General features: G+C 53.7%; 6 protein-coding genes across 6 annotated transcripts; 4 read left to right on the top strand and 2 right to left on the bottom strand.

Moving 5' to 3' along the window:
• Positions 1-464: 464 nt before the first annotated feature.
• Positions 465-3,299, top strand: NECHADRAFT_30669 (uncharacterized protein; the record flags this gene model as incomplete). Its single annotated transcript, XM_003053729.1, has 4 exons — positions 465-695; positions 748-1,135; positions 1,193-1,587; positions 1,797-3,299. The coding sequence occupies 4 exons, from the start codon at positions 465-467 to the stop codon at positions 3,297-3,299; spliced, it is 2,517 nt and encodes an 838-aa protein (XP_003053775.1).
• Positions 3,300-4,231: 932 nt separating this feature from the next.
• On the top strand, positions 4,232-7,161 carry NECHADRAFT_98929 (uncharacterized protein; the record flags this gene model as incomplete). Its single annotated transcript, XM_003053730.1, has 3 exons — positions 4,232-4,673; positions 4,722-4,952; positions 5,000-7,161. The coding sequence occupies 3 exons, from the start codon at positions 4,232-4,234 to the stop codon at positions 6,895-6,897; spliced, it is 2,571 nt and encodes an 856-aa protein (XP_003053776.1). The 3' UTR covers positions 6,898-7,161.
• Positions 7,162-10,291: 3,130 nt separating this feature from the next.
• NECHADRAFT_75253 (uncharacterized protein) lies at positions 10,292-12,019 on the top strand (the record flags this gene model as incomplete). The annotated part of the gene is made up of 1 exon (XM_003053731.1): positions 10,292-12,019. One exon carries the CDS (start codon positions 10,292-10,294, stop codon positions 12,017-12,019), a length of 1,728 nt encoding a protein of 575 aa, XP_003053777.1.
• Positions 12,020-12,748: 729 nt separating this feature from the next.
• NECHADRAFT_73413 (uncharacterized protein) lies at positions 12,749-14,146 on the bottom strand. Its single transcript, XM_003054439.1, has 5 exons — positions 13,801-14,146; positions 13,593-13,618; positions 13,223-13,368; positions 13,013-13,150; positions 12,749-12,961 (listed from the first exon to the last, which is right to left on the bottom strand). Exons 1-5 carry the CDS (start codon positions 13,836-13,838, stop codon positions 12,761-12,763), a joined length of 549 nt encoding a protein of 182 aa, XP_003054485.1. The 5' UTR covers positions 13,839-14,146; the 3' UTR covers positions 12,749-12,760.
• Positions 14,147-18,313: 4,167 nt separating this feature from the next.
• NECHADRAFT_103215 (uncharacterized protein) lies at positions 18,314-20,311 on the top strand (the record flags this gene model as incomplete). The annotated part of the gene is made up of 2 exons (XM_003053732.1): positions 18,314-18,525; positions 18,605-20,311. 2 exons carry the CDS (start codon positions 18,314-18,316, stop codon positions 19,779-19,781), a joined length of 1,389 nt encoding a protein of 462 aa, XP_003053778.1. The 3' UTR covers positions 19,782-20,311.
• A 38-nt stretch (positions 20,312-20,349) lies between these two features.
• NECHADRAFT_75256 (uncharacterized protein) lies at positions 20,350-21,279 on the bottom strand (the record flags this gene model as incomplete). The annotated part of the gene is made up of 1 exon (XM_003054440.1): positions 20,350-21,279. The coding sequence occupies one exon, from the start codon at positions 21,277-21,279 to the stop codon at positions 20,350-20,352; it is 930 nt and encodes a 309-aa protein (XP_003054486.1).
• Positions 21,280-21,856: the final 577 nt, after the last annotated feature.

The raw sequence follows: 21,856 nt of genomic DNA on the forward strand, positions 1-21,856 counted from the left end.
TCAGCCTTCAGGGGCGATCCATGCCTCCGCAACTACGGTTCGTGACTCGATGCACCAGAATCTCTGAGCAACAATTGGGCTGCAAGATATAATAGCATTGTACCGACTGATTGAACAATAGAGATCCTTCTGCTTGCAGCATCTTTTGACAGGTTGAGTGGCGTCTAACTCGTTCGCTGGAATTTCTTCCATCACTCGCTGAGAGCGGTGAAGAAAAACGTCTCCTTCTCCAAGCAATTCAGAAGCACATGGTGGGGTTGAGCTCGTGAGTGCACGGACCAGCAACAGGCCCCAGCCTCAACGATAAGAATGGGTAGCAAACTTTTTTTTTTCTTCCTCTCCCTTCATAAAAAGCCCACGTCCAAAAGATGCCTTGACGCGTTCAACCTCTGCTCCCCGGGTGAACCATTCACCATTGCTGGGAGACGTCAACATCAACAAAACATCATCAGATCATACTCGCAATGGCCTCATCAAGGATCTTCATCAAGGGTTTGCCACCCAACATCTCCGAGGCCGAGTTCCGGAAGCACTTCTCCGCCAAGGGTCGCGAGATTACCGATGTCAAGCTGATTCCTCAGCGACGTATTGGCTATGTCGGCTACAAGACCTCGGACGATGCGACCAAGGCAGTCAAGTACTTCAACAAGTCTTACATTCGTATGTCCAAGATCGCCGTTGAGACAGCTAGACCTGTAAGCGACTCCATCCTCATGTCTTGACTTATGGTTGCTCATGGAATGTTAGATCTCAGACCCCTCCCTACTCAAAGGCCAGAACACTTCGCATTCCAAACATGCGTCGGCAGGCACAGGCACAGGCACCATCACCAAGGGCACGGAGCATCCGATCGTGAAGGACTCGGACGCGAGCTCGAGGAAGCGCAAGCGAGATGAGCCTCAGGCGGCGGATCCCAAGCTGCGCGAGTTCCTCCAGGTCATGAAGACCGGCGGAGAGGGCGCGTTGGAAGATGCTACCAACGCCCACCAGGCTGACGGCGCCTCTGCGATACCAGCCGCTGCCGTTCCCGAGGAGGATAGTGACGACGAGTACGAGCAGATCCCGACTCGAAGGGAGAAGCAGCGCAGGATAGAGGCACCGGAGAAGCCCCCAACCTCGGAATCTCTAGCACCGCGTCTGAAAGAAACATCCGGCTCCGCCGATGTACACATGCAAACTCCTGCAGATGAAGAGACAGCCGAGTCATCAGAGACCAAACAACCATATCTGGAACATTCGGCAGTAGTTGCAGAAGATGACGACTGGCTGCGTTCACGTACCAACAGGTTGCTGGACCTTGTTGATCCCGATGATCTGGAACGAACGCCTACGCAAGGGCCTGTCGTCAAAGAGACTGGTCATGCCGAGGGAGGCGAAGTCGTCAACAGTCCCCAGGCCAACCCCTCGGATGAGGATGAGATGACAGCTGAAGACCAGCCTGTCGAGCCATCGGGGGGTGAGCCACCGAAAGACGACTCACTTGAGGCGATCCGCCGAACGTCTCGGCTCTTTGTCCGGAACCTCCCCTATAGTGCCACCGAGGAGGATCTCCGCGAGACCTTTGAAGGGTTTGGCACACTTGAAGAGGTATGTTCCAAGATTGTTTATTTGTTTTTCGTCTTTTATAACCGACAACGTGATGAACCCCTGATAGGGACAGCTTACACTACGGTGTTTGATGAGAACCAGGGCGAATATTTTAGTAGATGCTTCGATTATCTGAATTGTTGTCAATTTTGTTGCATTTTTCTGAGTGGACTTTCAATGGCTGGGCACCGGCTAACAATGCACGTTAGGTCCATCTACCCGCCAACAAGTCAGGTACCAGCAAGGGGTTTGCCCTGGTGTTGTTCAGTGACCCCTCGGGAGCGGTTGAAGCATTCCAAGCCATGGATGGGGCGACGTTTCAGGGGCGTATCCTCCACATCATTCCTGCCAGCGCAAAGAGAGACACAGGCTTGGACGAGTTTGCCATCTCCAAGCTCCCTCTCAAGAAGCAGAACATGATTCGGAAGAAACAAGAGGCATCTGCCAGCACCTTCAACTGGAATGCGCTTTACATGAGCCAGGACGCCGTCAACGCGTCGGTCGCAGACCGTCTTGGTGTTTCAAAATCAGAGATGCTCGACCCTACCTCTGCTGATGCGGCCGTCAAGCAGGCTATCGCAGAGACGAGCGTCATCCAAGAGACCAAAGCCTATTTCGCCGCTAACGGGGTGGACCTCGAGGCCTTCAAGTCAAAGAAGCGGGGCGACACGGCCATCTTGGTCAAGAACTTCCCATATGGGACGACGATCGACGAGCTCCGTAAGCTGTTTGAGGAGTCTGGGCCCGTGCTGAGAGTTTTGATGCCTCCTAGCGGAACAATCGCCATTGTGCAGTTCACGCAGCCTAATCACGCCAAGTCCGCTTTTGGGAAGCTTGCGTATCGCCGGATTGGAGATAGCGTCCTCTTCCTGGAGAAGGCGCCAAGTGACATCTTCAGAGGCGGCGACCAACTGGATCAAGCCGTGTCCCTAAAGGATCGTCCGGCTCCGACGGTCCAAAACCTTAGTGTGAACGACCTGCTGTCACGCGGTGATAAGCCGGAGGACGACGTGGATACGACGTCGCTTTTTGTGCGGAATTTAAACTTTACGACGTCGACCACCAGGCTTGCCGAAGCTTTTCAGTCCCTCGACGGATTCGTCTCGGCCAGGGTCAAGACCAAGATGGATCCCAAGAAGCCAGGCCAGACGCTTAGCATGGGGTTCGGCTTTGTCGAGTTCCGGACAAAGGGCCAAGCGCAGGCTGCACTCAAAGTCATGGACGGCCATGTTCTGGACGATCACGCGCTTGCCGTCAAGGCATCGCACAAGGGGCATGACGCAGCTGAAGAGAGACGGCGAGAAGACAAGGCCAAGAGGGCCGCAGGACAGCGTACAAAGATCATCATCAAGAACTTGCCTTTCCAAGCCACCAAGAAGGACATCAGGTCCCTGTTTGGGACGTACGGCCAGCTCAGATCGGTACGCCTTCCTAAGAAGGCTGACTATACCCCAAGGGGTTTTGCCTTTGCCGACTTTGTCACTCCCCGCGAAGCCGAGAACGCGCTAAATGCGTTGAGGGACACCCACTTACTTGGTCGCAAGCTTGTCTTGGACTTTGCGGAGGCAGAGGCAGTCGACGCCGAGGAGGAGATCGCAAAGATGCAGAAGAAGGTAGGGGGCCAGGTGAACAAGGTCGCCCTCCAGCAGTTGACTGGACGAGGGAGGACGCGGGTCAATATTGGCAATGAGAACGACGAGATGGAGGGTTGAGTTGAGCTGAGCTGAGTTGAGAATGAAAAGCAGACTACAGGGTCAATCGAATCGATGGCCTCGAGAGTTTCGACAAGGCTGAGTGTCCTATACGCGAATGGCCTCGCTCGCATCAGGGACTGCGCCGTTCTCCCTTGGCAAGGGACCATCCATTGGGTGCTGGCGAGCGGATGACATGCATATTCGCAACGCTTATCCGGCGTGGCTACGATCGGAACTAGAGGTTGGTGCAAGACTTCATCGCCCTGACAGGGGAAATGCGGATCCTCTGGATGTCTGATTCTAATCTCATCCACATACCTTGGGCCGTTCGGGGTGAAGATGTCTCTGAAGTTGTTTCGAGACACGCCCTCCCCACCCTCCCCTGGAGATGGACGCCTCCCCTGGTGATGGACCATGGCGGCCCCGCCCTGACGCTCCCTTGCATACTAACGCCCTCGACCAAACCTCAAAGCTGCCATGTGCTGGTGGCTTAGGCAAGTGCCCTCGATTGGCCGCCATGGCGCCTCGACGTAGACATCCCTCCGGGCGAAGCCTGCTCAGTTCCCCGCCGCTGGGGCGCCCTTCCCACCCTTTGTGGGTGGGATGGCGATGGATCTTGATATTTTGGGTCGAGGAGGGGCGGGCAGCCCTGGCCTCGGCGGACACGGTCCTCAGACTATCTATACTCTGTTCCCGAGTCTTGGATTTATAGACGTCTATTAGATTTCTCCTGACGATTCTTCGTTCCAGTGCCTAGACCTCCTTTCTTCAGAAGCATACATCTATCCCACCATTCCACGTCTTGAATTCCTTCCAACATTCTCATCCTCTCTTGTCTATTCATTGTCTGCATACGTAGAGCTGCGAACGGTATTCTAGCTGCGTCAAGCTTGTTCCTGTGAGCTCTCTTGTTGGCATTCCACTGCTGCTTCAGCAGTTACTCCTCTGCCATGTCTTCTTCATCACTCTATCACCCGCGGCCGGTGCTGTCGTCGCAGCGATATACACCTTCACCAGACTACCTTCAAGATGCTCGAAGAACCTACCACAACAACAGCCGCCTGTCTCTGCGGGAAGCCAACGGCAACGCACACTCACACAACTTCAACGGCATGGTCTCATGCTATCAGAGCCCCGTGGGCATCTCGCCCTCAGTGCCCCAAAGCCTCCCAGCTCCCATGGTTCCCTCACAGTCATTCGACTGCCTGTACCGCGTCCCTACACCACGAAACCAGCCTCGAGGCTTCCAGAGAAGGCCTCGAAGCGGCGTGAACCCCCTCTACTTCTGGCCTGCCTTTAGACAATACCGCAACCGGCAAGCACACAAGGATACCCAAAAAGATAAGGGTGGAGTGTGGAGGAGGCCAGAGCTCGAGGATGCTTTCGTTGACTGTAAGAATCCTTCCCATATTTGAAATGAACTATACTGACATGTCCTAGCTGTCCTGCTTATGCCTCACATGGGCCGTCGCAAGTTTTCCATGGGAGGAAAGCTCCACGGCCGTAACATGCTGATCAGCGAATACATCTTTGTCATCTGCGTCGCTATCCTTGGCAGCAAGGAAATCTTCCGAATCGACAACAGCAACGACAGTATTGAGCAGATGGGACGCAAGCAGGTGTCGAGCCACATGCAAGTGGTCAAGAAGTTCTTTGAAGATCTGCGATGCTGTAAGTCTGCATGGCCAGTAACTAGTGAATCAACTAACATTTGGCAGTCCACTTCCTATTCCCTGCTGAGGAGAAGAAGGAGCCTGGTTCAACCAACTCTGATGACTACTACGACGAGGAAGAACAGGAGTCGTTCAAGTCCAACCCAGTTCTGACTGCTCTGGCAGAGGGCCGAGTTCCTGATGTCAAGCCCAACTACGAGTACTTCTCGCAGCTCCTGGCTCTTCAGTCTCTGATCACAGTCCGACCCAAGACGGCAGAGGTTTATGTCTCATCTTCCGAGGTCAAGATGAGAGATGATATTGCCTATGATTCTCACGATACGCCTCTTGACCAGGATGCTTTCCCTCACCTGAACAAGTACAACAACTGCGATGACAGCCCTACTGTTCTTGGCAAGGATGTGCTGCTTCACGAGTATACCCGCTCTCTGGACCGATCTACCTCTGCCTGTGTCAAGACGGTTACCCGGCGATGGCAGAAGGATGCGCCCGAGATCTATGAGACTCTGGATCTTCCCACCCGTGATGAGGAGTGTCTTCTCCTCGAGATGTGCGCAACTCTGGAGCTGCACGACCACGCCCGCTTTCCCTCTGGGTCTGAGCTCACGGGCTTTGTTGAGGTGGCAATCACGCAGCCCAACCTCCAGAACCACCGGTGGAAGTGTGTGACGCGCCTCACCCGGCCGTCTGAGCTGCACAGCGACGACAAGAAGCAGGGTGTGTACACCAACGAGACGGGAATCCACCGACGGGGATGCGGAGACTCCAAGCCCGACTGTGACTGCCACAGCCGACCCCGACAGGACATTCACGTCCCGTTCCCCGCGGTAGAGTGGGCGAGCATCCTGAGCCAGGCGGTGCAGTACCCGGACGTGGAGCACCAGCGCAAGAAGGAGAAGCGATCAAAGGGAGACGGCGACCGCAAGAAGCACGATCTTGACCGGGCCGGCAGCAAGCGCAAGCGATCTGAGGATGACGGTGATGCCGCCTCTTGGGCTCGACGTGAGCTCACGGGCAGCGACCTCATCTGCAAGGTGGCCATGTACCAAGAGCTCTGGTCATGTGCGCCCGACTCGAATCGGTGGGTTCGACAGGGCATCATCTTTTGGCGGTTCAACACAACCAACCAATGGTACAAGTACAACCCAGTGTTCAAGCCGGCTGGCACCTCATGGCGGTGGTTGACTGTCAACGACCCCATGTCCCGCTATCACCAGCAAAAGGCTCTCGTCTACCCGTCGGCAAACGTCTCTCGGGACTCCATCATGTCGCCCACGCCTTCCATCAACCAGCACATGACGGCGGCCATGAATGAGACGTTCAGCTCTGCGTGGGACACCAGCGTGAGCCTGGCGCAGGTGCCCACGGTGCCGGCAGCAAACAATGGACTTACACTGTTCGAGTCCTTCTCCAACGGGCTCGCTACGCCTCCACCAACAGCCGGCCTACAAGGGTCGTACCCGACCAGCTTTGACCACGGCATGCCCCCGAGCACAGGCGTCGGCTTTTTGCCTTCGACGTGCAGCACGGCGGGCGAGAGCCAGTCTGGGCACACACACAGCCAAAGCTACTACGATGTGCAGACGACACTGGCAGATCTCAAGCCTGCCATGTCGGCAGTGAATCCCTTCCAGGGTCCAGCTGCTACGACTGGACTGGACCTGTCGAACCCTCTTGTCTATGACAACTCAGAGTGCGACGGTCTTCAGGGCTGGGACATGCCGACGCTGGATGGATGGTCAACTGGCACAGGGGCGGGATCTGACTGGGGCTCACAAGGTGCCAAGGTGGAACCAAGCAGCGACCAAACTTCTATGTGGACACAGTCACAGTGGGCACAGATGGGAGCAGATCGTGATGGTAGCCCGCGACCGATGAAGCGGCGCAGGGGGGACACGATTGAGGGCCATGTGCCGGTCACGATGGCAGCTGGAGCATGGTGAACTGGGTATGGATGAGGTCACGTTCGTCAGTCATTCACAAAAGGGAAGCATCTAAGAGCGAGTCATTGATGAGAATACACGGGGGGAGTGGTTGATGCATTTACGCTGCAATGTCACAATGGTTATGGTCATGTACTGGTATTTGGGGGCGGCGTTTTGGGAGTATGAGTATGGGACATGAATTTTTGATCACTCACGACAGTAATACCATGTTTGGTTATAGAAACGACGGGCATATGTTATTTGATAGTTTACGACGAGCCTTAATTTAGTCATGTTCAAGATTCAAGATTTCAAGCCAATATGCGCCTCATGTTCTCGATGCGTCCAGGTCATCATTCCTCAGCCAACGCCGCAGAGCTCATTTGTAATTAAAGTAAGTTTGCACTTGACGGGTTCTAGCCGATCAATGCATCACGACCTGAAGCTAAAGCAAGGAACAGGAACAGTTGACAGCATTCCACGGGGAACGCAGGCACGAGGGGATCTTCAGGTTCGAAGGTTAGGTTCCAAAGGGGGTGTGTAACCGAAATGCCATGTCTCTTCACCAGACGGGATGGCAACAAATATTGAAACAAGTCTAGAAGGGGGTGAGAAATCATCGAATTCTTTTTTTTCCCCTGTAAGAGGAGGAGACGAAACAGCCAAGGGAAAAGAAAAAAAGGGCATTACCATTAGATCCAGGTAATCGGTTGACGCTAATGTCAAAAGAAAGATCAGAGACAATCCGGGGGTGAGGAAATGAGACATTGGCTTTTACACTTGTGAGTAGACACCCCCTTAGTGTGGAGGAGCACGTGATGGGAAGAAGCCTTTGATGTAATGATTTTCACCAGGATTTTTTTTGAGAAAAAATGAGAAGAGACATGAGATGCCTTTGACGTAGGTGATGATCAAGATGGGATACTCTTTGTGCTACTTTTGGAAACGTGGGGTGAGAAAAGTTGAAACGGAGGAACAAAGGTTAACTAACATCCCATGACAAGGGAGAGGGGGTGTGTAGAAGAGGGAGCGAGAGAGGATGGGGAATCAAGGGGGGGCGGGGTTATTGAATATTTGGACGATAGATTGAATTTGAGGAGGAAGAGAGATTGTTGAAGGAGTTGAAAGTGGAATGAATGAGTTGAGGGAGTTGGAATTGAAGCTTTAGTGAAGTATCACCATGAAGGGGCATTTTTGGTGTTGGATTGCAACACTGCAAGATTTGTACTCTAGAGCGGGAAGATGGATGGGTCATATAAAGGATGGGGGTTTCAACTGAGCTTGACAGGGTTTCTCATTCTTTGTTTGTTTGATAAGACCCTGGCCAGTTGAAGTGGGTGAGGGAGGTGTTTGCCTGCATTTGCTTGTTTCTGCACAACCAATGCACAACATGAGGCAACGCCTGCATGAAACAGCAACCATCAAAAGAAGACGAGAGAAGAAGAGAGAAAAATACCCATCTCTAACAAGTCTTGTCGGATGTTTTGTCAGGTCTCGTGAAGAGATTTCTCTCGGGCGCTTCATCAAACATTGCTCGTCAATGCAAGACGCGACCATTATATAGACCTTGTGGGACGATGACGAAGCTCATGAGCAAGATTGAGAAGAATGGCAAAGATAACAAGAGAAGAAAAAAGAGGGCATCCTTGGTTTCAAATAGCCTCGTCAGCGTTTAGGATCTGTCTATTTCGGTGCCAGTCATTCCTGAGCCCACAAGGCCGCAACGGTAGGCCTATGTATTTTTATTTCTGAGACACGGGACTTTGAAAAAGTCTCAGCGAACCAAGACATTCTCTGTATTCAGGGCCTGTTATTTATTCCCTGTATTTAATCCCTGTTGGTTTCTGAGGCTTCTGGTCGCCTGTGGGCCAATGGGCCTTCGGAAGAGGCGCGCTTGTAAACGGGGGTTAATTTCATTAGACGCCCGCGAAACTTTTCTCCGGGCGTCTACAGCCAATGCTTGTAGACCTGACAACTCGACCTCATACTAGGTTGTAAGTTGAGCCAGGGTTCTAGACTCTTGACTCCCATGGCTATTCTTGGGTTCGACCGCGTCTGAATGAGGCTGTTTATCCAACCGGGCGGCTATCTCTCTCATAAACTTGAAACACGGTCGCTTTTTTCCCTAACCCAGGTTGCCTTGTACTACTGAGAGTCTGGACCATTGACCCCCTCTTGAGCGCTTCCCCAGACGAAGCAAGGAACATGTCTGCCCACCAGGCCGGGTCGACCGTACCATCCCGTCTGTGCATTATGCGCGATACTGTTGAGATTGCTCAGCCGCGACTTAGTCTCTTGCCAGGCCCGTTTCTATGACCGTCGTCGCGGTGCCCAACGATAGGCCATGGTGCTCTCCCGACTCACGATATCAACTGCCCACCCTCCACTTGGTCTGTTTCTCAAAGTGTTTCGTTCAACCGGGTGTCTATTGCCTACTCTCAAATTTGCCGTATCTGTTGTGTCCACCTTTGTGTCATTGATTGCCTACCTCTCGTGCGAGGGACCCCTTCATTACCACTCGTCCTCCCACCCCCGTCCTCCTCCTCCTTTCTCAACATCCTTGAGTCTGATCCATCCGGTTCGCTGTCGTACTTTTTACTCCGTTCGATAAGCTTTTTCTGCTTCACCCGTTCACAAACGCGTCACTTTTCTAGTTCGTGAGTCACGAACGTCAAAGATGCTCAACTAGAGGGGGTGATTCTCTTTTTTTTCCTTTTTCTCTTTTTTCCTTTGTCACCAACTTCGATTCTGAACCTCTATTTCTTAAGCAGTGAAGCTTTTTTTTTTTTCTACTTCTCTCTTCACTCTCTTCTAGTTCAGCTGGACTGACTCTCTCAAAACCTACGCTGGACGCCGGGGAACCCCATCACAACTCGCTTCACACTCTGAGATTGTTCCTCACATCTCAAACAATACCAGTCACTTTTTATCCTCTTCTGTATAGGAGAGGAACCTATAGAACCGAAAAAGGTTATTGAGTCATCTATCGTTTGGTCACGGGCTTCACTTCAGTAAAGCCGCCTTGACACTGCCCAAAGCCGAATCCATCCATCGACAGTGTTCACCAGCCGCCAAAGAGGGGAAAAAAACAAAGAGGGCCCTCATTCACTCGCTCTTCTCGCGAACAATAACAATTGTTTTCCCTTTCATCAATCGGGCAACAATAAATCACCGGCTTGGGAAAGCAAAAGTGAAGGGCTTCCGCCTCACTCTGTCGCTCCTTTTCAGAGAAGGCCTCGTCATTTCAACATTCATTCATTTCTATCACGGCTTTTGACCTGACTATAACATTTACCTCTTCTTCTTCTTCCTCCCAAAGCTTTTTCAAACCTGCTCGAAAGCATCGTCCCCAACATTACTTTGAAAGCAACCAACTATCGTCCGAAACAACAACAAGCGACCACTTTCCATCATGAAGGTCTCCGCCTCCGCCCTCGTCCTCGCCGGCGCAACTCTCATCTCGCCTGCTTCGGCTCATTCGTGGGTCGAATACGCCTTCAAGCTGGCTAGAAATGGCACCATGATTGGAAACATCGGTTTCCCTCGCGGATACGTACCCCGCGACTCTACCAACCCTCCCTTTACCGACACCATTCCCCAGAACATCCTGCCGGCTGCTGGACAGCCCGCTTATTCTGGTCAAGAGGTTCTCAACAAGTTTAAGCTTGAGAAGAACCCCCAATACGCCATGCTCGAGGCCTCCGCTGGCGACTACATCGCTATTATGCACCTCGAGAATGGCCACACTACCCTTCCTGAGAACCAGCCGAAGAAGCCCAAGAACCGTGGCACTTTGTACTTCTACGGCACAACTCAACCCAAGGAGCAGGAGAAGCTCTTTGACGTCCACCTAGTCTGGAACAAGGACGGCACTGGTGGTGACAAGCGCGGTCGCCTCATCGCTACGCGCAACTACGACGATGGCCAGTGTTATCAGCCCAACCCTGGCCAACTGAGCACCTCTCGATCCAGCGAGCTCGCTTCCAAGGGAGCCCTTCCCACCAAGGAGCTCGCTTGCCAGTCCGACATCAAGCTTCCCGACGACCTAAAGGCCGGCGACACCTACACCATCTACTGGTACTGGGACTGGCCCGACCTGAACGCCGAGAAGATTGACATGGACGCCACCAAGAACGGCAAATTCCCCTGGGCCGGCACTTTCATGCGCGGCGAGAAGGACCCCAACGGCTTCACCATGGACGCTATCGCTCGCAACGAGAGCTACTCGAGCGTTATCGACATCAAGATCACCGGCGCCCAGGCTGATTCGTTTGTCGCCAAGGATGTCGAGAGCCTAGACTGGGTCGACGACCAGAACATTTACTCTGCTGGTATTGAGGCTCAGATGCGCAACAACTACCAGGTCGATGTTGATGGCAACGAGGGTGGCAGCGCTGTGCTCCCTTCGGCCTCTGCTCAACCTACCTCACCTGTTCAGCCTACCTCGCCCGTCCAGCCCTCTGCTCCTGGTGTGCCCTCATCGTCTACTCCCATTGGCGGTGGTGATGGCGTCGCTACGGTGACCGTCACCGAGACTGTGCGGCCGCCTGCCACTGTCACGACAGTCTATGTCACTGTCCCCGCCGAGTCCATGACCACTGGCCCTGCCGCTGAGCCTACAGATAGTACCACCAAGACATCTACGACGACTATCTTGGTGACTAGGAGCAAGACTGCTGGCAATGGTATCGCTACCTCGGTGGTCCCCAACCCCGTGGTTCCTAACCCTTCGCCCTCAAACCAGCCCTCTGAAGCCGTTGGCACTCCCCCAACTGCTCCCTCCTCGTTCTTGACTTTCGTCACCTCCAGCCCTACCGCCGGCGCTACCAACGTCGAGCAGCCAGAGCCAGAGCCCTCGACTGTCTACGAGACCATCATCAGTCACATCTCGACCAAGCCCTCGGCCACTGGCGAAGACGCCCCCGCCGAGCCCGCTCAGACTGTCGTCGAGACTCTCACCACCCACATCAACACACCCTCCTCCACCGTCATCAACTCCCCCTCTCAAGAAACGGTCCCCGGTGGCCAGTTCCGCGAGACGCCCCTGCCGGTGAGCAGTGCCGCGCCGACAAAGAGCGGACCTCCCATCCCCTCGGGATTCCTCCGCCGACGCGAGAACTGGGTGTTTGGCGACTTTTAGGTCGCTTCATGTATCCCAAGCCCTCCTTTCGTGAAGCTTATAGGCTTCACTATACTAGCAAAGTCACGTACATATACGGCCGCGTCCCCTCCTATTAGGGAGGATAGGGAAACACGGCAAAAAAGGGGTCAGGCGCGCCGGTCGCATATAAACGGCGTTGGATACATGATACCACTATTGTTTGTTCTTAGCGAAAAAAGGGGTCCCAGTTCAGCCTCTTCTCTCCACCGTCTTAGGAACGGTGGAAGAAGAGGCGACCGGACGCCCATTTGATTTTAAGCATGGGATTTGATTTATTGCAATGTTTCTCTCTTTGGCTTGAGTAAGGGGGAGCGAGTATACGTGGGATTTACGGGTGGAAACAAGCTCCCAGTTTAAAAAAATTCGAAAACGGTTCACACCAGCTCTTGATGTTTGACTCTGTGCTATGTGACTTGTAGAACCTGTTTGCAATGTTTCAGTTAGTACTTGTGATTGTGAATGTGAAAAGGTTTCCTTGAGGTCATTTCGGCTGCCGGCTTAATACAAGGTGGCCGACGGTGTACACGCTGCACGCAATCTATCTCATGAGGCACAAGTGATACATGGCACAGAGTGAAAAGCGCCGATAATAGGGGAGTCGAGATGATATTCCGATGGGTATCTACAGTTCTGAAATCTCGATCCCTGTCCAGCCCTCGGGCGTTACCACGCCATACATGGTTTCATTGTCTTCTTTCGTTCCTGTGTATCCGACGACAATTACATCTCACCACACTGAGCAATCACCACGTCTAAGTTGGGGACGTCCTTGCCACGGTAACCCGTCTTGGTGGCCTCCATCTTCTTTACAACGTCCATGCCGTCGACAACCTTGCCAAAGACGACGTGCTTGTTGTCGAGGAAAGGAGTAGGGACGGTGGTGATGAAGAATTGGGAGCCGTTGGTGTTGGGGCCGGCATTCTGTATAGCCATGTAAGTGTCTGAGTTGTAATAAAGAAGGGAAAGACATACAGCCATGGAGAGCAGACCAGGTCGGTCATGCTTGAGGGTAAAGTTCTCATCCTCAAAGGACTTGAAGCCCCAGATACACGTCGAACCGGTGCCATCTCCGTTAAGGAAATCACCGCCCTGACACATGAAGTTGGGGATCTATTTTTGTAATATCAGCTTGCTTGTCCTATATGAAAGATCGAGGGGTGAACATGTAGAAGGAAAACTCACTATGCGGTGAAACTTGGAGCCCTTGTAGCCCTGGGGTCGACCAGCAGGGTTCTTGGACTCGCCGGTACAGAACTGGCGAAAGTTTTCGGCAGTCTTTGGCACGACATCTTTGAATAGCTCAAAGGTGATGCGGCCGAGGGGTTCACCTAGGAACGACGTGAGCTTGGGCTTTGATGAAAGGTTACTCGAGTGAGATGGAGCTCAGTAGCAGGGCAACAATAGGCGAGCCTTGCGCAACAACGCATGAGTGACCCATGGGAATAGCTTCATCTTCCAAATGCCGAATCGGCCCCAGATGAAGCTCCGGACATGCCGGCTCGGGGCCGGAGCATGCAAGCCGAGGACGGAGGGCGGACGCGGGGGGACTAACCTCCGATGGTGATGTCGAAGAAGACGCTGCAAGGACGAGGCCAGCCAAGAATCAGCCCACACACACTTTGTCACCATGGACCAGACCTGACTCGAATTGCGCCCTCTCCACTGTTCGTTCTGCCGGGGGGTGATGTGTTTCTGCACCGCCACCTGAACGGGGGGGATGTTGAGAGGGCGCGAGAGAGTAAGACGAGGGAAGAACTCACAGGGGGTTCCCCGACTCGGGGAGTTGAGTAGGAGGCATCACGAAATTTGCGAGATGCGTGGTTGTAACACGCCGATTCGTTGAGATGCTGATCACGTTCAAGAGATTGGATGTTTGTCAAGTCGGGATGGACGCCGCTTGTTGCATTCAGGCTGCATTTGGGGTTTTTGCGTGGGGCAAGGATGGAGACACCCAAAAAACCTAATTCGGAAAACGATACGGAGAAGCAGGGGAGGACTTTTCACTGGTCCATTCTTTTTCAGAGGCTTTTTTTTCATCACAGGAGACTCCTGTTCGCTTGCATGTATTGTTTAGAGCACGGATGATTCTTTCTTGAATCAAGAGCCGTTTAATGGTACGATTCTGTCACCCGTGGCTTCACCTAGACCGCGGCTGAAAGCCCTTTTCTCCGCCCCGCGCTGCGGTAAACGATACCCCATCATGAACCTAGGCCTAGCTCGAAGGCGGGGGTGGCACCAAGGAGAAGAGGAGAGTCATGAAGCGATGCGACGCCGTCTTTGTCTGGGCGCACACGCGGGGAAAGTGAACCTGCTGTCGATGGATGGATGGCGTCTTGCTTGGCTGATAGACTATTGCTGTCTGGCGCCCGTTATGGAAGAGAGACCTGTTAAGCTTTTCCAGCCGGTTCGCGGGTCAATGAGACACCGAGCATTGGGATCGTCGAGACGAGGCGCCTGACTAATTGATTCAATGTTGGTGAGAGTCAGGGTCCATCCACTTTGAACAGGAATTGACAGACTAGCAGCCTCGCAGAAAGCCTTTGAGGCTCATCTACAAGAAGGATCATGAGGCCCGGGACAACTCATAGCTGTCAGACACTTTCCTGATGGCTGAGTAATAACATGATCTTGCGTCAGAAAGCCAAGAACTATAGCCTCGATCAGATACGCAACCTACCCAATACGCTGCGGGCGTATAAAAAGATGCATGGATTGATCTCTTTTGCACAGCCCGATGTTGACGACGACGACGACAAGAACAACGGTACGCTCACCGGCATTCAACCAGAGCAACATTCCAAATCCTCCCCAATTAACTTTGACCAAACCCGAGATTCCCGGCGTTTAGCAGCAACGGTCTAGAGTCAAGAATCTGACGTGGGGACTTGTTTATTCGCTGGTTTGTCGTCTGACACTCAGGCCCTTTTGTGAAGATCCAATGGAATGCGTCATAGCCCCGTAAAGTCGTTCAACTGCCGGGATGCACGGGAAGAAAGAAGATCAACAGGAAAGAAGAACATCCGATGAATAAACAAAAAAGAGACAAAAACGGACCCGAAGAAATGGAGTTGTGCATGTGCCCGTTGCTGCCGAACAAGCCGCCTCTTCCGTCGTCCGCGCATTCCGGCCGATTGGAGGCCCTTGAATGGACTTTGAGACCTTATTCCCGTCCCTGGCAGCTTCCCTCACTGCTGACCGCACCAGAGAAGAGGACGAGGCATTTTGGCGATCCAATCGCCACCGCGGAGAGCAAGGCCAGACCAGACGGGGTGCAGCACAGCGCGCCATCACTGGGGCAGCCCATGCAGCCGCCAGGCTAGACTGGAACTGACTGCAGACAAGAAGAGTGTGGTGAGCAACGCAACGCAACGAGACAACCCACACAGCTGAAATCGACGCTAGGAGCCGTGTGAGAGCTTGCTGAGATGCACTGTGGTTTACCTCTCTCGAATCCCTAGGTGGGTTCGTTCCCAGGTTCGTTTCAGTGCCGGGCTTTGAGGTTTCGGTGCGGGTTGCTTAGAGGGCCGCGCCAGATTGTCAAGGACGCGCAAAGATGCGTACCTTGTTTACGATTTGCCCTCAAGATGACGATTTCGTCTGCATTGTGAGACAGCTGTCAATGAGGAACCGAGTTTCATCATACTTGATTTCATCCTTGGCTGTCACGTAGCACATTCATTTGCAGGATCATCATCATAACCATGATCCCTGGCGTTGCGACACGATGAAATCTACAGCGAGCCAAAATCAACCGTGTTCCAGGGCTTGATCTGCACGCATGCCGGTTCACTGGATATCTCGGATGGCTGGTTTCACAATGGGGAACCATCACGGGAGCTAGACCCGGAGGCTATTCCAGCAACTCGGTGCTCCTGCAACGGGCAGGGCAGTTCTAGATCTACATGCGTTTGCCACCACGGTGAAGTCAAGCTCAACCAAGCTTTTGGATACCCGTGGGCTGCGCCGCTTGTCTAGACCCTTGGAGGCGGTCGACAGCTGACCATCAAAACATCAGCCCCCCTTTTCGTAGAGATAGGAGAATGAGATAGGGGCAATGTTCTTGATCATGCCTCTTACTCGACGGATGTCAAGTGACGACGTCCGGACTTGTAGAGGTAGAATAAGGAGCTTCGCGCGGGCCGGGCGGGACGGGGCTGAGACAAGCTTGGTCGGCATCAAGTGGAGAAGGCCGCGAGAAGCGCGGTCGGTCAAAGTTTTGGGCCGGAGGAGCAAGCGAAGAAGAAAAAAAATTCAAAGAATAATAAACAATGCACATGAATAGCAGTGACAGCTCTTGACGGTCTAATCCGGCTTCTCGGAGAGTTGCGCTGGCGTGTTGTCAAGTGGCGACTTTTATCATGACGGGTGGTGAGATGACGGCATGAGAAGTGAGTTGCAGCTCTCTACTTGACAAGGGCAACGAGATGCTTGTCGATAGCTTCTCAATTGAAGGCTGCAATATCAATAGAGTTTTCCTCAGGAGCGGCTTCTCCCACAGCCCGCGAGCCGCCGAAAATCAAAGCTCGTCTTTTCTACCAGAGATCGCCGTCAAACATGGAATCAAAAGTCGACGACCCGCTCTGGGGCCAGGAGACCCCCGTCATCCCCGTGCTTTCAGTGCTTCAGGGCTCCACCTCCCCCGCGGCGCTGCGCCACGGATGTCAGCGGCAGCAGGAGGGAAAGGTGAGCTCGCCCGGCGTAAAGATGCGTTGTGTTGCGGAGGAGCCCATTAGTCCATGCGAAAAGGGACCTCCGTCTAGACCCTTAGAAGAAGTCCAATGCGAGCGTCGTCATCCCAAGGGTGCTGAAACCTGCGGTGTGTGCTGCGTATGCGTATTGTGCTGTGCTGTATTGCAGTTGAGGCCGGGACGAGCGACGACGGATGGAAATGTCATTTGCGTACGGCACGGCGTATCAACTGGCTAGGCCTAGTGTTGGAGGGAGCACGGTTGCCAACACGAACCATTATCCCGTCGAGTGAGGTGAACCATCCCCTGTTGTGGCTGTCACACACTCCAGATGCTGAAGCCTCTTGGCCCATAACGACGAAACCCCCATTCATCCAATCCGCTTGTATTGTTGTTGATTGAATCACAAATCCGGCTCCAAGCCCAATACGCCAAGTCCGAGACCACAGCGCGAACAAGCAAACGCTCGATGCTGTGTCTGCTCTCTTTAAAATACCTCGCCGACCCATTGTACATATGTATCTCGAGTCCTCCATTTAACGGCGCAGCAGTCGAGGCCCCAAAGAAAAACAATAACGAGAGATAAAAAAGTCTCGCCAGTCTCGAAGCGGCAGGCCATCCCACCAACCACCGAACCGTATCCGCGGGCCCCGACCTCTTAGAAATCACCACCCCAGAACTTCAGAGGCACAAAGAGGCATTTTGAGACGAGACGGAGAGGGATTCCAGCCACGGACATCAGACCGCCAGCGGGTCACAGCGGCCGGGGCAAAAAAGAGCATTCGGTTGTTCTGTGTCGCACAGGCAGATTGTGGAAAGACTTGGCCCGTCTTCCCCTCCCATCATCCATCCCCCCCTTGCTGTAGAGGACCCCCTGTCAGTAACGCCAACCTCCAGCGACCTCCCTCTTTCAGGCCAGTCTCTCCACTGCCCGAGGGCATCTCCAGAATCTCTAGGCCCGCTGTGAGGGAGGGCCCCTCCATCATAGGCCCTGTGCTCCCGGGCTGAGAAGCGTCAGGCCAGGTCCCTTGCACAGTGTTCACCACGGCGTTGGACCCACACACCTATTGTCGTTGACCACTCAGATCCCGTCATTCCACCCCCGGCCCGGTTTCGCTCGCCCCATCCCCCATTCCTCCTTGGTCGTCCTCTGCTCTTGCTCTCTTTTTATCCAGAGGGCGTCCACACTCGCGCCTGCCCTGGCATCTCTTCCCTCTCTTGCCTTGTCCTGCCAACTCCACTGCACCTCCGCCCTCCGCCGCTCACCCCATCAAACCTACCATCATCATCCCCTCGTTTTTTCTTCTCTCGCTTGTACGAGGAGGGAAAACAAAAAAGAACAAAATTTTGGCTGCGGATACCTTTTCTCGGCTCAAGGTTCATCGTTTGATGTTGACGCAACCGCTGGAATAAAGTGCCTGGCCCTGCATTTGCCGTGCTGCACCCGCTGCGCCAGGCGCCCTGGTCCCTCCGCGAGAGTTTCTGGCCTTGAACGGCCCATGGTATCCGTACGGCAGCCCGAGAGTCAATTCGAGCCAGCCTTTCATCTCTCTGTGTCTGCTGTCGCTCTCCTCCGACCGTAAACATGGCCGTCATCAATCAGTTGTTGACCGAGGTCACTCACATCGTCGCCCGCGCCGCCGCTCCCGAGGACTCGTCCTCAACCACAACCTCGAGCGCCAGTGCCCAGACGAGCGAAACCGAAAACCGCGACAACAATAACAGCAATAATGGGTCTAGCTCACCTCTTTTATTCTTTGTTGCCCTCGGCTTCGGTGTCGTGTTTACGAATTTATGGTGAGATCCGCTTGCGTCCAAATCACATGCACTGTGGCTGGATAGCAAAAGATGCAACGCCACTAACAACTCTTCTCAGGATTATTGTCGGTGTCAAGTACTGCTTCCGATACAACGCTCGTAACCGCGCGATGCGAATGAACGAAGACGGCGAGCCCATCACTCTCGAAAATATGCCTCGACCTCATCGTCGACGTCGTGAGAAGAAGTTGATGACGATGGACGAGGTGAACGACAAGTTTCCCATGATGAAATACAAGACATGGGTCTCCGATCGTGCGAGAGAAGGTCTTCCCACCACTGGCGGCGTTTCAGCTCCCCCGACCCGACCCAACAGTATACGAGAAGCCGATGGAATTGTGCCAGACTTTTCAGCCAAGGAACGCGACTCGACCGATGGACGACCATCTACCAGTGCCGTGGCGAGGGGTGAAGGTGAAGCAACGGGAGCAACCGATACAACCGAGACACCGACACCTATCACCGCTGCTGCTGTGGTAGCTGATGAGAAGCCCAAGGATGCGAAGCCCAAAGACGAGAAACCAAGGGAAACAACAGCCACTCCCGCCGAGAACGGTCAGACCTCGACTGAGCAGACGACAAACAACAACCAACTTCAGCGAATTTCTAGTGAGGATTCGGATGATGACGACCACATCGATGGTGCCCTGCCACCTGAGTGTTTGGAAGCCCCCGGTGACACCTGTGCTATTTGCATTGATACACTCGAGGATGATGACGACGTCCGTGGACTGACTTGTGGTCATGCCTTCCACGCCGTCTGTGTTGACCCATGGTTAACGAGCCGCCGAGCCTGCTGTCCTCTCTGCAAGGCCGACTACTATGTCCCCAAGCCTCGACCCGTTCCCGAAGCCTCGAATGATGCCAACGCCAACAATGGATCTAGCTTTGATCCTCGCAACAACCCTCGTTTCAACCTTCCTGCTGCGATCCGCTCTGCTTGGGTTCGGGGTCCTCGTAGTGCAAATAACGCAACTTCGACCCCAGAAGTGCCTCAACGCCGGCGATCTGAGCGAAGACCCGAGGGTACAGAGCAGGCCACACAACCTGATCAGACCCCTCAAAGTCCGGAAGCTGCTCGAACGTCGAATGGCGGAGTGCTGTCATCTGTACGCGGCGCCTTCCGCTTCGGTCGACGACGACAAGAGCAGCCTCCCAATCAGAACGGCGCTGCCGAGACTGTAACACCATCACAACTTGAGGCGGCAAATCGTCCCGCGGCTGCTGCTCAATAAATGTGGCTTTCCGTTTTCCATTCTTATTACATAACGACACGATATTTCTCGCTAGCGATGGTTTTCTCTCTTTTTCACCCGGCCATCAAACGCAGGGCACAACCGTCATGATCTTCTCACTATAAAGCACTCGACTTTTATGACACGGCATGTTTGTTTCAGACCGCATAAGATACACGTGGGACAGCAAGATGGGTATGAGGTAGGTATGTGGATGATTATCCGAGGACGTATAGGGCTTGATGAGCTATATATACCCCTGGTAAGGGCATGCGAGGGAACGCTGGCTTCGCATGCATCGAGGTAGAGGCAAGGGTAACGGGGGGGATCCTGATTTTTATCAAAGGCTTCATGTGTAAGACGGGAGGTATTGTACTTGCATTGGGCTGGAAAATATGGTTTCAGCTGGGATGGAATGGAGCGGCGGAGTTTGGTGATTATGGGCATCTTCGATAGGCAGATGGTACAATAAGAATTTGTTCCATCTATTTGAATCCTCGTATCTATCGTGGCATGTAAACGTCGCTGCCAACCAATCACACTGCATCAAATTGCTGCAGTTGAAGTACTACAAGTAGGATCCTTTTTTAAATCTGCCTCCAAAGTTGGCAGCCTTGTTCATCAGCTCCCTCCTCTGAGCCGTCCCGATTTTCCCGCCTATTGCCATGTCCTTTTCTCTGTCGAAGCCTCGTTTACTCGGGTCATCTTCTTCCTCGGCCTTCTCTCCATCCTTGTCCCTCTGAGCTTGATGCTCAGCATACAGACTCTTGCCTCTCTTAGACTCAATATTGGCAGATATCTTGCGATTCCGCTCCTCTTCATCCTTGGCCAAGGCTGCCTTTGGATTTGTTTCCGCCGTCTTGTCGCCGCGCCCGAGCACCGAGTCCTGCAAGCGCTTGAGCTTCTCTTCAGGGGTCTCTGTCCAGATGGAAGACACGGTCGAGGGACCGGATGAAGAAGCTGGCTTGGAGGCGAATTTGCGATTGCGCATCTTTGTTGGGTCGCGCTCTGAATATCCAGAGGCAGACGGTGGCGCGAGCATCCAGGAGTCTCGCTGGGGAGCTGGCTCAGCTGCAGGGAGTTGCGGTCCTATCGTGGGTTTATTGGCGTTGGAGGCGCCGGGGAGAGCAGGGCCATAGTCATCTTCTGAATCCGAGTCTGAGTCGGGGCCAGTATCAGGGCGCGTTGAGAGATCAGCAAGCGGCGGCGCTGGTCCAACTGTTCGTTTTGGCGGCGCTGGTCCGGTATCTGAATCGGAACCTGAGTCGAGGTCTATCTCATCTTTGTTGGACGGTGGTAGTGAGGGGCCGATGGAGGCCTTCTGAGGTGCAGGCGCGCTGGGACCGTAGTCGTCGTCCGAATCGTCGAGGTCGATCTCGTCCTTATTCTTTGCTGGCGACTCGCTTCGACGGTGCTTGCTTGGAGGTGAAGCGTCTCTTTCTGGTGTGCGCTTCCGTTTGGATAGATGTGGTGGTAGTTGGGGTCCAATTGAAGACATTTTAGCCCTTTATGTAAAGACTACGTTTCAAGAAACAATCTGTCGCGTCGGGATGGGATGTAGCATTAAGAATGGAAGCTTCCATCATGTGGGACTCCCGTCGCGATGGCATGCCACATGCTACCCCCAGAAAGACGTCACAGCGCAGGTGGTCCGGAGAATCATGGCACCGGTCCGCTCCAGGCGTTTCTCTAGGCTGTCTGGCTGCCTGTTCGGCTGCGCCGCGACCTACCAACCTCCACTGTTAAGGCACCAAAACGGGGCTTGCATGCGAATTACGAACTACGTAGCTCGACATAGCTCCAACTTGCGCACGTCTTAAGAAATCGAGGCTTTTGAGCGAATACGTCCGAGCAGCTGTTGTATAAGACCGACAGAAGCAGCCGGTTAATCATTTCTCTCCTCAGCTCAACGTACGAGAGCTGCGAAGCCGCTGCGTTGCCCCTCCGACACCAACCCTCGAACGAGCTCCATACCACCCACTCTCCTGCGTCGTCGCAATCACAGCCACCCAGCAGCTTTCCCCCTACGCAGGCCATGACCTCGACGCGGTAGTGTTTGCGCATGCAGTGATGGA

This window comes from Fusarium vanettenii (genome assembly GCF_000151355.1).
Source record: "Fusarium vanettenii 77-13-4 chromosome 1 genomic scaffold NECHAsca_1_chr1_3_0, whole genome shotgun sequence".
Classification (NCBI taxonomy): domain Eukaryota; kingdom Fungi; phylum Ascomycota; class Sordariomycetes; order Hypocreales; family Nectriaceae; genus Fusarium; species Fusarium vanettenii.